General features: G+C 38.0%; 1 protein-coding gene and 2 long non-coding RNA genes across 5 annotated transcripts in view; 1 reads left to right on the plus strand and 2 right to left on the minus strand.

The window, feature by feature from the left end:
- LOC128374283 (transmembrane protein 268) overlaps positions 1–12505 on the plus strand; it is a 13664-nt gene extending 1159 nt beyond the window's left edge. Inside the window, exons 2-9 of one of the 2 annotated variants that reach the window (XM_053334566.1) lie at positions 680–812; positions 4207–4301; positions 5038–5145; positions 7946–8098; positions 8800–8910; positions 10786–10875; positions 11078–11275; positions 11927–12505. In XM_053334566.1, coding sequence (XP_053190541.1) covers positions 698–812; positions 4207–4301; positions 5038–5145; positions 7946–8098; positions 8800–8910; positions 10786–10875; positions 11078–11275; positions 11927–12094 — 1038 coding nt within the window. In that variant the 5' untranslated portion in view covers positions 680–697 and the 3' untranslated portion in view covers positions 12095–12505. Of the gene's footprint in view, positions 1–679; positions 813–4206; positions 4302–5037; positions 5146–7945; positions 8099–8799; positions 8911–10785; positions 10876–11074; positions 11276–11926 lie in introns of both variants that reach the window. The other variant, XM_053334565.1, reaches the window with a different exon arrangement.
- On the minus strand, positions 7966–9373 carry LOC128374296 (uncharacterized). Its single transcript, XR_008322976.1, has 3 exons — positions 8978–9373; positions 8753–8891; positions 7966–8077 (listed from the first exon to the last, which is right to left on the minus strand). It is a non-coding gene; the product is annotated as an uncharacterized LOC128374296 (long non-coding RNA).
- Positions 10834–12105, minus strand: LOC128374295 (uncharacterized). 2 transcript variants are annotated; one of them, XR_008322974.1, is made up of 3 exons: positions 11969–12105; positions 11066–11267; positions 10834–10962 (listed from the first exon to the last, which is right to left on the minus strand). It is a non-coding gene; the product is annotated as an uncharacterized LOC128374295 (long non-coding RNA). The 2 variants fall into 2 exon arrangements; XR_008322975.1 differs by having other exon boundaries at positions 10863–10958.
- Positions 12506–13326: the final 821 nt, after the last annotated feature.

The raw sequence follows: 13326 nt of genomic DNA on the forward strand, positions 1-13326 counted from the left end.
AAGGCAACATACACACACACACATATATATTGGCAACTCTACAAGCTCATAAAAAAAAGGAAATTCACTTCAGTCGTCAAATTTTATCTCCCCAATAAGACAGCAATAGCCTTTTTCTTTGTAACAGATAACACCATCAACATGTCATAGCAGTGCAGACCCCTGAAAGGAGAAGTGGTTCTGGTTTCCTTCGTGTTCTTGCCTTTTCTCGAGCTTCTTCAATTAAACTGTGAACATGTTTTTATTAGAGATAAAGACTGACATTTAAAAGGAAGTGCTTTCTTGAATAGGATTAAAGCCGTCTGACGTGATTGTTCGGCTCCACCTTTGCTCCTCCACATTCTTGCACAGCGGCCCTCGCTCTTGAATAGTCAGCTTCCTGTGTCCTGTATTAGTCTGTATGAGTGTTTCATCCAATTAGATCACATGAAAACTGAGATGCCTACCTGTACTGACGTCTTTCACTGTTGTTTTTGTGGCTATTGTTATTTCAGAATGACACATGACTGCTGCTGGCACATGAAAGCACCAGATCCCTTTTTTTTGTTCTTGCTTAAATTTAAAGTTTTTAAGGGGTTTTGAGGCAGCTGGTTTCAGGGTCTTTCAGGAAGTCTGACCCAAGAATGAGTAAATCTTTATCGTCTTAATGTTCCTTGACGTACATGTGTTTCATCCTCAGAGTCTAGCTTCTTCTGAGATGATGGAGGACAGGAACGGAGTTTGTCATGTGATGGAGGACAGCGAAGTGGATGTTCAAAATAGACAAACCAGGATTCAGCCGCAGGCCAACAACAAACCCAAATGGTCAAACGGTAATATCTGTTTCTTTACTTGTCTTTATTTGGTATCAGGGTCAGTGGCAAGATGAGCAACTCAAAAATATATTTAAAATTTGTTTTAAAAGCAGCATTAGGTTGCACCATTTTAAAAAAATCAAAATGCTACTGAAAATGTCAAATGGTGTAACCAGAAAAGAATGACAAATATTAAATATTTTATCCATCTACAGTGTATTTAAGTTGACTACAAATAATTACTTCATTATATTTTGTTTTACATATTTCCTGATTGACATGATTCCCCAGATTAAATGTAATATTTAGAACAATTGTATTCCATTATCTTTATTTAATATAAAAGTTATAATGTAAGATCATGTCAAACTAGTTGATATGATGTTTTATTGAGAATTTAGTGTTTTTAAGCAAATTGAATTATTTGGTACAAATTTTTATGGTTACACCACTTAGACATTTTTGCCATAATCCTCTAAAAATGGATCAAAATGGATTAAAAGCTGATATTTTATGCTGAGTCCACAAAAAAAGAACATTATTCATATGTTTATTTTCACATTTGACCCCCTTTAATTTGGACTAAATCACATGGACACACAAAAAAACCATAATTGACCCATTAACTGTAATGCAAAAAGCTTGTAGTGTCATATTTTTGTATTGAACACCTTTGAATGTACTCCATTTGTGTCCAAATATCGTATTTTGCCTTGTACAGGGATGCAGTGGAAAGACACTAATGCAGATGTTTGTAGCAGAGCTTGATGCAGTTCAATGACTTAATGCACAAAATGAAAGTAAAACATCTGTTCTATCAAAACCTGAGAAGGAAGAACAAACAGGCAAACATTAAAAGTCCAATAAACAGATGAACTGAACACAGATATGAACCATGGAGCAACTTAATCTGGTAGAGAGTATGAGTAGTGAGTGTCTGCAGTAGATCAGGTGTGTAGATGAGGAAAGGAGAGAAAGTCCGAGAGCATCTGGCGGACAGCTTGAGGACGGACGGCCGGTCTGGGGAGATGGAGGAAGGTAACAAGCCCTGGGAGAAGTGAGGAGCAGGAGCTGGAGACAGAGACAGAGAACATATGGGGTGTATGTTGTCAGCTTTTACACGTTTTAGAGCGATGCAGGGAGCTGGGAACGAGAGACTGAGGCTGCAGATTGTGACAAGTTGTTTTACACATTCTCTCGCTGTTGTACAGGATGTGATTATTTGATATTTGTCACTGGTTGATACTGACTACACTTTACAACCGTTATACTAGCGACTGCCTCAATCTGATTCCCTGATGATTGATGATTTAAATGGACTGATTTCCTTTTTCAAAAATCACGTCAATCCATAATTAACCGTGTTTATAATGCTATTTAATCTAAAACAGATTGAGAGTACAGACTGGTGAGATTAATGGTTTCCTTGGGTAGTTTTTGATCGAAAGAACCTCTGTGATTTTGGTCATGGACTGCACAGACGGGCTTCTGTCTGATATTTAATAAAAAAGCAGACAAACCAACACAATAGTATTAACTATAAAACTGAATCATTGTTCTATAAAAAAACCTTTTATCTGTAGTCATACTGACATTCAAGATTCAAGATTCATGATTCAAGATGCTTTATTTGTCAGTCATTATGTCAGACATGTGAGCGAGATATAGCACTCAGGTCTCAGATACTAAAATAAATGAAATCTAATTAAAAAAAAACAGCTAAAACAGGCTAAAACATCATATACAAATAAAACATAGTTAAAGTGACTGGTGGTTTAAAGTGCATCACAGACGGGTAGTATAAAGTGTATTTATCGAGGTGGAGTCCGAACAGTTTAATAGTCTCACAGCATCTGGGACAAAGCTGTTTCGACTATTAAACTGTTCGGGACCACTTGTGAAAGTTTTATTTTTAAGCCTGGAAATATTTGGAGCCTGTTCTGGAAAATCTAAAAGTTGTTTTTCTATATTTTAGTATAGTCAACAAATGCCAACAGTGTATTATTGAAGAGCTAAATCTTTAAAAACTGGGCATAAAATATATAGTTTTTCAGCTTCAGAGCCTAAAACACCTGGGCACATCTGTCATTTTTAACAAATACTCAAACAGCTACTTTCAGCTGCAGATTAATACACATATTATATTAAGTATTTCTCACTACAAATTAAAATCTATGTTGCCAAAGCAGTACAGAAGAGTACAAATAAATATACTATATGCAGATACAATAACAGTATAGTATCTACATGAACATGAGATTGACTCATAATAACATACAGAGCCCATGTTCCTAGTAATGAGGGAGAATCTCATCCAGCTCAACAATGTGGCTCATTGATGTGTTGTTAGTTATTATTAGACAACAATGGAGCCCTAAGGCACAGAGAAACATGATCTGTGTGGCGTTGGAGACAATACTTGATAGTTGAATCAATTCATTGTCGTCTATTGAGAAATATAAAATATCATCAGATATCATCTTAATGTTGAGTCCAGCACCAACAATCTCAGTCAAACAGGAGAAAACACACCAGCTGTTTCTTCTCTGTCTGGTTTCTTTTGGCTCATAGTTTGATGATTTGACCTGTAAGGTTTTTCTTTCTTTACAAATATTTAGGGTTGTGATACTGATGGAGAACAAATCTCCTATCTTAGATTATCTCATGACCAACCCTTTACCAGAACTCCTACAGCTTTAGAGGAGCATAACCACCATGTGCTACCATAAGATCAGGCTCACATGCTACAGATGTTACAGATGTTACAGATGCCACTTAATTTGAACAGACACACGAAGACATGAACGGACCATTTCATGCACATTATTTCCTCTTAAGTAGCAAAACAAATCTTATTTCACACCATCTGACTGTAATGAACATGTGTATCAGCTTGTTTTAGATCCTTATTGAAGCTTCATGAAGTTCAATAAGGAGTGTAAAATTCAAATAAAGCACATTTAGTGATATTGATATTGAATGCATAAATTGGAATAACATATTGTTCTTGTTTCTGTTGGGTGCTGTAAAACTTGTATGTCCAAAACTATTAATACTTTTCAGGAAGTGAAATAAGGCAACATATTCAGCTACACGCTCTTTTTAAATACTTTTCATTGGTTCAATATTTGTAAAAACCATCAGACGGACAACAGCATTCATTTATTTAAAAAAAAATTAAAAGAAAATGATGAAATATGGAGAACAGCTATGATATTTGGTATGTTTGGAAACTTGAGACACTTGTGATCTGCCCTAGATTTCAAAATAAAGCTCTGGGAAGATTGGCTGTACAGAATGAGGGGTTATTTTGTGATTTTGTGAGTGTTTGTTCTCATTGTCGTGACACACTTCCTCTTTTAACATTAATCTAATGCTCTCTTTTCTCTTTTCTCTTTTCTCTCTCTCTCAGGTCAGTGTGTTCTGGCCGTGCCGAGCTGTTCAATGTTAAACCCGAGCTTTGATCTGTCTCTGTGCCGCGAAAAATTGCAGGGAGAGGGCTTCCAGGTCAACACACACACACACACACACACACACACACACACACTCCTACACACACACACACACACACACACACACACACACACACACACACACACACACACACACACACACACACATTGACTTTCATATCCAACCAGGAGTTTGTTTGTTTGAGTTTGAACTTTTAGTTTAGTTCCTGTTTTTTTTTTATTTTGAAAATACTTTTTACATTATCTTTACTTCCCATATTTTCCCTCTCTGGTTGATTACACCATGCATTTCAACTGTGTCTTGTTTGTAATGCTGTAAGTGTATTTAAGTTCAGTTTTCTGCTCCAGTTTTTTTGTCCAGTTTGTCCTCGTCTGCTCTGCCTGTTTAGTTCTTCACTGTCTCCGTGTTTCAGCTCTTTCTTTTTTTTAACCTGCACATCCTGAATAAAGACTTTTTTTTCAACAGTCCTGCTTTGCTCTCTTTGCATTTGGGTCCACCTGCTCCACTATAGTTACAATAATACATTCCCTATAACTTCTTACCCTAACCTCAACCATCACAACTAAATGCCTAAAACCAGTTCTAACCTTAACTTTAAAACCAAGTCTCAACCCTCAAATAACCTCCACAAACACATGAACACACATTAAAAAGAGATTATCTGATAGTTAGCAATACAAACTACAGATATATTCATTACACAATTATAACTAGAATTGTGTTTAATTCAGGGTTTATTGATTTGTCTTTTTTATTTGATCATTTTTAGATTCCATTCACAGACATGGAGGAGCCGCTGAGGACAGCTCTGGATGTTCCTTCAGTCAGGAGATACATGGTCTTCAACTCGGCCCACTTCCATTTCATCTTGGCTCCGGTATGATCGTCCAGCCTCTCTGTCCCTCTGTCTCTCTGTCCAATCCCATTAATCTTTTACCCAACAGTATCAAAAATAGTGACTTGATCCACTGTGGTGTGGATTGTACTTCATTCCGCTTTTTATTCCCAAATTTGAGTAAATGCTGCAACATCTGTAATACAGCTCAGAAGTATCTTTCATTAGCTCCTTCCTGTCTTGTAAACACTTTCAAACTTTACGCCCCCTGTCTGTTAAACATAAAAATCTCACATGACATCATTTAACTGTTTTCATACAAAGTCAACACAAGTAAACTGATCTTGATGTGTAAAGTAATCAAAAAACTTACCTTTTTTTTAAATCCAAACAGCAATTAAAACATTAAGTTTCATTTTATTCCACCTCCATCTGCTCTTGGTTTAAACTCACTCATTCGCTGTAAATTTTAATTGCTTTATTTATCTTAAGGTTTTTAATATGTGCACATTTTCTACTGAATTGATTTTGTCTTATCTGTGTTTCTTGGCACCTGGTCTTGTTTGTGTTTTGCTCAGCTATATTTGAGATGAGGTCTAAACTTCAAAATATTTATATAGAGAGTTTAACCCTTAAAAACTATTTATGTTCTGACTCATAATTAGTCTCTACACCAATTCACATTTATAAATCCCCTTTCAGTCATTAACCCTCCTGTTGTCCTCAGGTCAAATATTTAAAATGAGAAATTAAATGTCATAGTTGATGTAGCCAGTTTATTTCTAGAGTTAGACACATTCATCCACTGTGCTGTGAGTTCTGGCTGCACATGGTTTCCTTTTTCTTGCCATTAATGCAGAAGCATGGAGAAGTAGTCTCTGCTGATTCCAAACAGTCTTTATTTATTATGGAAGTTTTATCACCTGTAAAACTGCCAAACTCCCTACCTGACGTCAACCTGTCATTTCATACAATCCCATTTTTTTTATAACATGGCGTCGGAGGAATTCTTTGACATTTTGGGAAACACGTTTACTGGTTTTCTTGCCAAGTGTTAGACGGAAGGATCAATACTACTCTCTGTTCGGGCTCCAGCATCAATCTTCTCATTAAACTCTGAGCAAGACAGTGAACTTCACAAAATTTAGAGCTTTTCCTTTGATGCCAGTTGCCAGCTGTCACTCAGGATAGTTTATGCTAAGCTGTTAGCACGGAGCACCAGAGCAAATTATCACCAGGCGCTAGGTTACATATTTGTTTTTGGGGCCATTTTTTTACAGGTTTTGATGTATAGTGATGTCTTATAATCTCCACATGGGATTACAAGACATCACTATTTTAAAAAAAAACATGCATCTAGGAAGCATGTAGGGCTAAAAGGGCTTATTTTCCTCTTCTGATAGACTTTCTCTCAGTAACTGGTTAATTTATACATTTCATACATGAATAGCCAACTCAGTCTTTGTGCATATCTTCCATATTTACAAAAAATATATATATCTATTTGTATCTTACTAAACAAACCATTGCACATTTTCCCAAAAAAGGACAGGAAAAAGTGAAATCTTATTTAGACAGCACACTGCTTTCCTTCTTCTAGATTAATGTACTTCCCATTTTCAGCAATCAGCAGTAAAATACCAGGTTAATGACCCTTGAGAACCTGGCTGCATATAAACCTGTGTAGTTAATGGCAGCAATTTGAAATCACAGTCTGGAGATTATATATAGTATAGCAGAGGACCGCCTGTGTTTCTGTGTTTATTTAGTCTTATTTTTAGTATTTTTATTGTTTTAATGTCAGAAATGTCCTTACACACTATACAAAACAGCTGCAGAGCTTTTTCCAGAGTATAGGGGAGACTTCATGAACCCTTCTCTGATAGAAACTGGATAAATAAGCCAAATTTAAAGCATCATTTTTATATATAAGAACAACCCTCCCCCCCGCCACACACACACACACACACACACACACACACACACACACACACACACACACATTATACTCAACATAATTCTCTGTATAGTCAGTTTTTTTTAATCATTGTAAATATATGCAGTTTTGGTTTAGTCCATGTATCATCAGCCCACAGCTCTTTGCTCTGAACAAACATATGTTGAGCTTAAAAAAAAAAACTCACTTAAAACCAGAGTTGCAGAATAATGTGCACACATTAAAACATTACTCACAGACCCAAAATTAACATTGAAACAGGTTTTTGCTCGCTGTAATCCTAAATTCCTCCTGTTCATGCTGACCATTAAAAGACTCCTTCCTAACACAATCCATGCAATAATTGGAATAATATTGTTATCCTATACAATAATTATCTAATTCCAGTCATATCTGAAGCTAATATGAGGCTTTATCAGTCTGAATTATTCAAATTATGAATGAAAGTGTAGTAGGAAGCATCTAATAATGGCCAGTATGAATAAGAACAATAATTAGTGTGTTTTAACCCTCCTGTTGTCCACGAGTCAAGGAAAGAAGGAAGGAAAGGATGAAGGAAGGAAGGAAGGGAGGAAGGAAGGGAGGAAGAAGGAAGGAAAGGAGGGAGGGAGGAAGGAAGGGAGGAAGAAGCAAGGAAAGAAGGAAGGAAAGGAGGAAAGAAGGAAGAAAAGGAGGAAAGAAGGAAGGAAATGAGGAAGGAAGGAAGGAAGGAAGGAAGGAAGAAGGAAGGAAATAAGGAAGGAAGGAAGGAAGGAAGGAAAGAAGGGAGGAAAGAAGGAACAGTCAAAAAAGACAGGGTCAATTTGACCCGGGAGGACGAAAGGTTAAAGTAGATACTGTACAAACACCTGATTCTAAAACACGTCCGCTCTCTCTCTCCTCCAGGTGCTGTATGTGGTGGTGTGGTGTGCCGTCTTCTCCACTCTCCACCTCTACATCACCGTCAGCGACTACTGGGTCCTCTGCCTCTCTGTCAGCCTGGTCTCCATCTTCCTCACCACCGCCATCATCTTCATCCTCCACCACAGTAACAAAGAAGTGAGACAGGGTCAATTTAAGTGTATATAGAGTTTGGATTTTGAATTTAGGTTAAAGCTGCAGTTGGTAACTTTGAGGAGAGAGAGGACTTAGCATCAAATTTGAAGAAGTACAACTTTCAGATCCCTCCCCCTCCCTCTCCGCTGCACTCCTGCCCTACCTCCAAAGTCCCTCCCCCAGAGGAGGCTGACGTGCGTGCGACCACGTGCACGCGACCAGTAATACATGAACTACACTCCACACAGCTAGATATAAAATGCTTTACAGTGACTTTCACATGGCTATACCTTACCTAGAAACTTGGAGATATGAGCCTGACCGAGCTGAGAAGGAAGGGGGAGGGGCCTGTGAGGAGGAAGGGGGAGGGGGCTGTGTGCGTGCAGTGATTGACAGCTGTCAGACACTCCATCAGACACAATCCTGGCTCTGATTGGGTCTTTTTGTCCGGTCGCGGTGGATTCTGGCAATTTGCAGTAGGAGCAGTAGGCGGGGCTAAATGAGCCTGTTTTTTTTTACAGATTACTAGTTTCACATAATGTTGTCTTTACATAGTGACAGTCTTATCAAATATGACAAAAAGTTACTTTTATAAGACTTACCAACTGCAGCTTTAATCTCACCGTGGTTTCAGTGGTTTTTATGTGAGGGAAACACCTTAAATGTGGAATGAGTGATTTTAAAACTTGTTTTCGTTGCTTCAGATCAGCGTGAATTTAGACATCCGGCTGATTCAGGTGAATGAGAGGATGGTGAAACACAAGCTGCTGGTGGCTGTGGCCGACTGGGTGCAGAACTGTACCGGAAACATGAAGGTTGGTCCTCTAAAAGTGAAGAATACAATGTTTGATTCCTTCTACAGACGATATGTTTGGCTCTTACTCAGCTGCTGTGTCACTCCAGCTGTTGTCTTGTTGATGTCGAGGATATAACTGGATGACACAACAAGACTTACAAGAGATAACAACACGGCAGCAACAAGGAGGAGTGACATAATAAGATAACATGATGACACAATATGACACAAAAAGCAAATGAACACAAACACTTTGTCATGACCTGACTCACAGTTAGAGGCAAAAAGAAAAGAAAAGGAAAATCTCACATGAGTCAAACATCTTAAAATAAATTTGAGCTAAAAATATAATAATGTTAGTCAGATAAGTCAGTAATGAACGCTGTGTGTGATGACTGATGTGTGATGCGTGCTACCAAACCATCTGTGTGGTGGATCCTTCCTTCCTTCCTTCCTTCCTTCCTTCCTTCCTTCTCTCCTCCCTCCCTCCTTAATCCTTTCCTTCCTTCCTTCCTTCCTTCCTTCCTTCCTTCCTTCCTCCTTTTCTTCCTCCCTCCCTACTCCTTTCCTTCCTTCCTTCCTCCCTCCCTCCCTCCCTTCTTACTCCTTTTCTTCCTTCCTTCCTTCCTTCCTTACTCCCTTCCTCCCTCCCTCCTTAATCCTTTCCTTCCTTCCTTCCTTCCTTCTTTCCTCCCTCCCTCCTTACTCATTTCCTTCCTTCCTTACTCCCTCCCTCCCTCCCTCCTTAATCCTTTCCTTCCTTCCTTCCTTCCTTCCTTCCTTCCTTCCTTGAGGACAACAGGAGGGTTAAGAAACTTAAAGATCTCCACTAAAATCTAAAATACAGCTGCGTGGGTTTGAATAATGTTTGGCTGCACGACATGAGCTAATGAAGATGGATTACGAGTAGATTTATTATTATGATGAGTGAGTTTTATTGGCCAAAAGCATCAAGAAATAAATGCGACCAAGTGGGTTTGCTCACATACAGCAGGTTGCATCAAAAAGCAAAGAATGTCTCATCAAGAGCTGTCAGTCAGTAATTCTGGTAATACGTCAATTTAACTTGTAATAATCATTTAAAAAGCAGTAAGCAGATATTTAGCAGTGTCTCTGCAGCAATAAAAGAAAAGACAATGAAGACAGACTCATAATGATTATCATAAATGTATGTTGTTGAATGTATCATATTAAATAGTCATCCTGTTTTATGGCTGTTTGCACAATTAGACGTTTTGCAGCATTAAAGAGACATTTCCCTAAATTTTATGACACATTTCATCACTATTTGGTATCTTAAGAAACTTTAAGGTCTCCGCTAAAATCTAAAATATAGCTGCATGGGTTTAAATAATGTTTGGCTGTGCAACGTGAGCTAATGAAGATGGATTACGAGTAGATTTTCATGATCTGTCAGTGATCGAAAGCATCAAGAAATCATTGGATTGAGTGGGTTTGCTCACATACAGCACAGAATGTATGATCAAGATCTGTCAGTAATTCTGGTAATAGGTCAATTTAACTCATAACATGAATTAAAAAGTAGCATATAAACAAAATTAAAGCAGGTTTTTAGGGGTGTCAATGCTTACAGGAGGAGTTGGAGGTCAGTAATAAAAGAAAAAGCAATGAAGAAACACTCAATACTGCAAACAAATGTTAAAAGCAATGCTCTATTCCTCCAAGTCTGTTCATCTCCTCCGTGTTGTTAATCATGTAGGAGTGAAGACATTAAAGTGAAGTGATCGTAAAACTTGCCAAAATGTGAGATGTGGGTGGTGATTTTGTGGTGTGGATCCAGGCTTCTTTAGTACATCAGTTTTGAACAATAATGTGAATAAATTAGCGTTGGCAGCTTTTTCTAATGGTGATGCATTCATGTGTCTCTCTGCAGCTCTACTTTGTGTATTGGGACATGACTCGCTGCCTGAGAGCACTCACTGAAACTTTAGAGGAGGGCGGCTTTGCAATGAACGCCACCCAGGTGAGTGAGTCGAGTACATCTGTCGCTCGGTTTGTCCCGCCGCTGCTGCATTATTGATTTGTCTTGTGTTCCCATGTTAAGTCCTCCCTCCAAATCGATACAGACATAATTCATCTGAAAGGACTTGGAGGACACAGAAGTTAAAGTTTTTGTGTCACATTTCAAAGCTTAATGATCTTAATGTCACAACTTTCACCAGAAGAAGCTGAAGAGGAAAATGTCCCATCTCGTCCTCGTTACCGAGGTCACGGCTGTCGACTCGGAGGACGTTGAGTCAGATGAACAGAGGCCTCTGCTGGGGAACGAGGACATGGACTCCAGGTCCTCATCCAACCAGCGGGAGGACGCCAAAATCCCAGCCAGCTACAGCCTTGTCCCTGATGCATCGTTACCTGCACAGGTGAGAGATGTGATGCTTCGAGGTTTCTTTGTTTCCACACTGGAGGAACTGAGGGAAATATCTGCATCATTGTCTTATTACAGATATAAATGTATCAGATTATATGTTGGAAGGACTTTCAGCACAGTAAACTTCAGTAGTAAATGTTTTATTTAGTATTTTAGTCATGTTTCTGTTTCCGTATTTTAGTGAAATTACTTAGTTAGTGACTCTATTGTGAGAATGATAGATTTAACTGGAAATGAAACTAGATATTGAGGGTTTATTATTTTAGCCATCATAAGACACTTCATTATACCAGCACAGCTGCCTTTTCAGAGAAGCGACCCATGTTGTTTATTGGTGAAAACAAAAATTCAGACTATATTAGTTCCTGAAATTGCCTCCAAAAATAACTAATAGAGCAACTGACAGAATAAAATATGCAAATGGGGCAAAAGTTCAGTGCAAAATTCAAAAGCTAGTCTTTTATCCTGTAGGTAGGCAGATGGTGCACAGATTTCCTTCTTATAATGCAAATGAAATCTTAAACAACCAGTTTCCAAGAGTGTGGAGATGAGTAAAGTAATAACAACAGCACTGATACATGTTTGTCTGTCTCCTTACATGCATTAATTAGTCTCCTTTCCTCCTCCTTGTTTATTTCTGCAGGCTAAAGCCTACCAGCTCCTGATGACCTACAGTGCTGCTTACGTGAAGCTGCTGGTGTCTGAGAGGCTGTCGGGGCCGTCCAACCACCGTCTACGATCCCGGAGGAATCACTGCACCACCGCCCCGTTCTGCCTCTGCCAGTACATCAAAAACAAAATCCTCCGATAACACAACTGGAGGAACAAATGAACTTCTGGACTATAAAAAAAAAAAAGAAAAAAGACTTATACTTTGTTTCCAGGCTCTTTAAAAAAACTGACATCCAGGACGATTTGCAGAGGAGAAGTCATTAATTGATTAATTGATATCTTAATAAAGAAAAAGAAGGACATGTTTGGGGCTTCACTCTCTCGACTCCCCAGTTATAAAGTTTATTCTCATGCCTTCGGACTACTACTGTACCTCTACTGCTGTTTGAATTCCAGCTCTGTGTTTGCACCAGCCGGATCCACGTCTCAGTGTGTGCCAACAAACAAAGGTCCGTCCAACTGCTGTAAAACAACATTTGTACTTTTGTATATACATGACAATCACAACATACTGTTTAAATTATTTATATACAAATAAATAAATATATTCTTGTGATTTAACCTTTGCAATTGTTTCAACAGTATATTTGAGATACTCCAGTAATTCCATTTTATGCTCCTTTATACTTATATTGTATCTAGTATTTTTACTCACCTACATCTATTTGACAGCTGTAGCTATTAGCAACTTCCAAGCTCAATATTTTACATAAAAAAACATGACAAGCTCATAAAATATAATCTAATATTAAGGATTAAACCAGGGGCTCCCAAGCTTTTAGGTTTGTGTCCCCTATGTCTATTTGGGCCCTCTTGTTGTATTTTAGATGTCTATAAATTGCCATATAAGCTCTAAACTTCTTATATAGTGTCATTTAAATACCTACTCAAGATCCAAGTAGGTAAATTATTACATATTTCACAGAAAAAGCAAATATTAGACACAAGTTTTTTTTTTAAATGACAAATTTGAGAAGCAGAACTTAGTTTCTTCTTCTTTCGTCTCTTATTAATCATCTAACGACCCTTCAGATATGAAAATCCAGCTCCATCCACAACAGTAAAAAGCTGGCTACACATTAATCTTGATAATGAAATATACTGTAGATATAATAATCAGCAGAACGAGCTCTGTACTTTTATTCTTTTAGTACATTTTGCTAACAACACCTCTGAGCTTTTGCTTACATTGGATTTAAATGAATGACTTTATAATGAGCTTTTTCTGCATTGCTGCATTGAGATTTCTACTTCAGTAAAGATCTGAATGCTTCTTCCACCACAGCTGGGAAGATTTATAAGTGATTTGTAGAAAAAGACAGCAGACGCATGAAAGGGAAGAGAGAGAATCCCCTCGATGCAGGTGTGTAA

The sequence above is a fragment of the Scomber japonicus genome, chromosome 15 (assembly GCF_027409825.1).
Source record: "Scomber japonicus isolate fScoJap1 chromosome 15, fScoJap1.pri, whole genome shotgun sequence".
In the NCBI taxonomy this organism is placed as follows: Eukaryota; Metazoa; Chordata; class Actinopteri; order Scombriformes; family Scombridae; genus Scomber; species Scomber japonicus.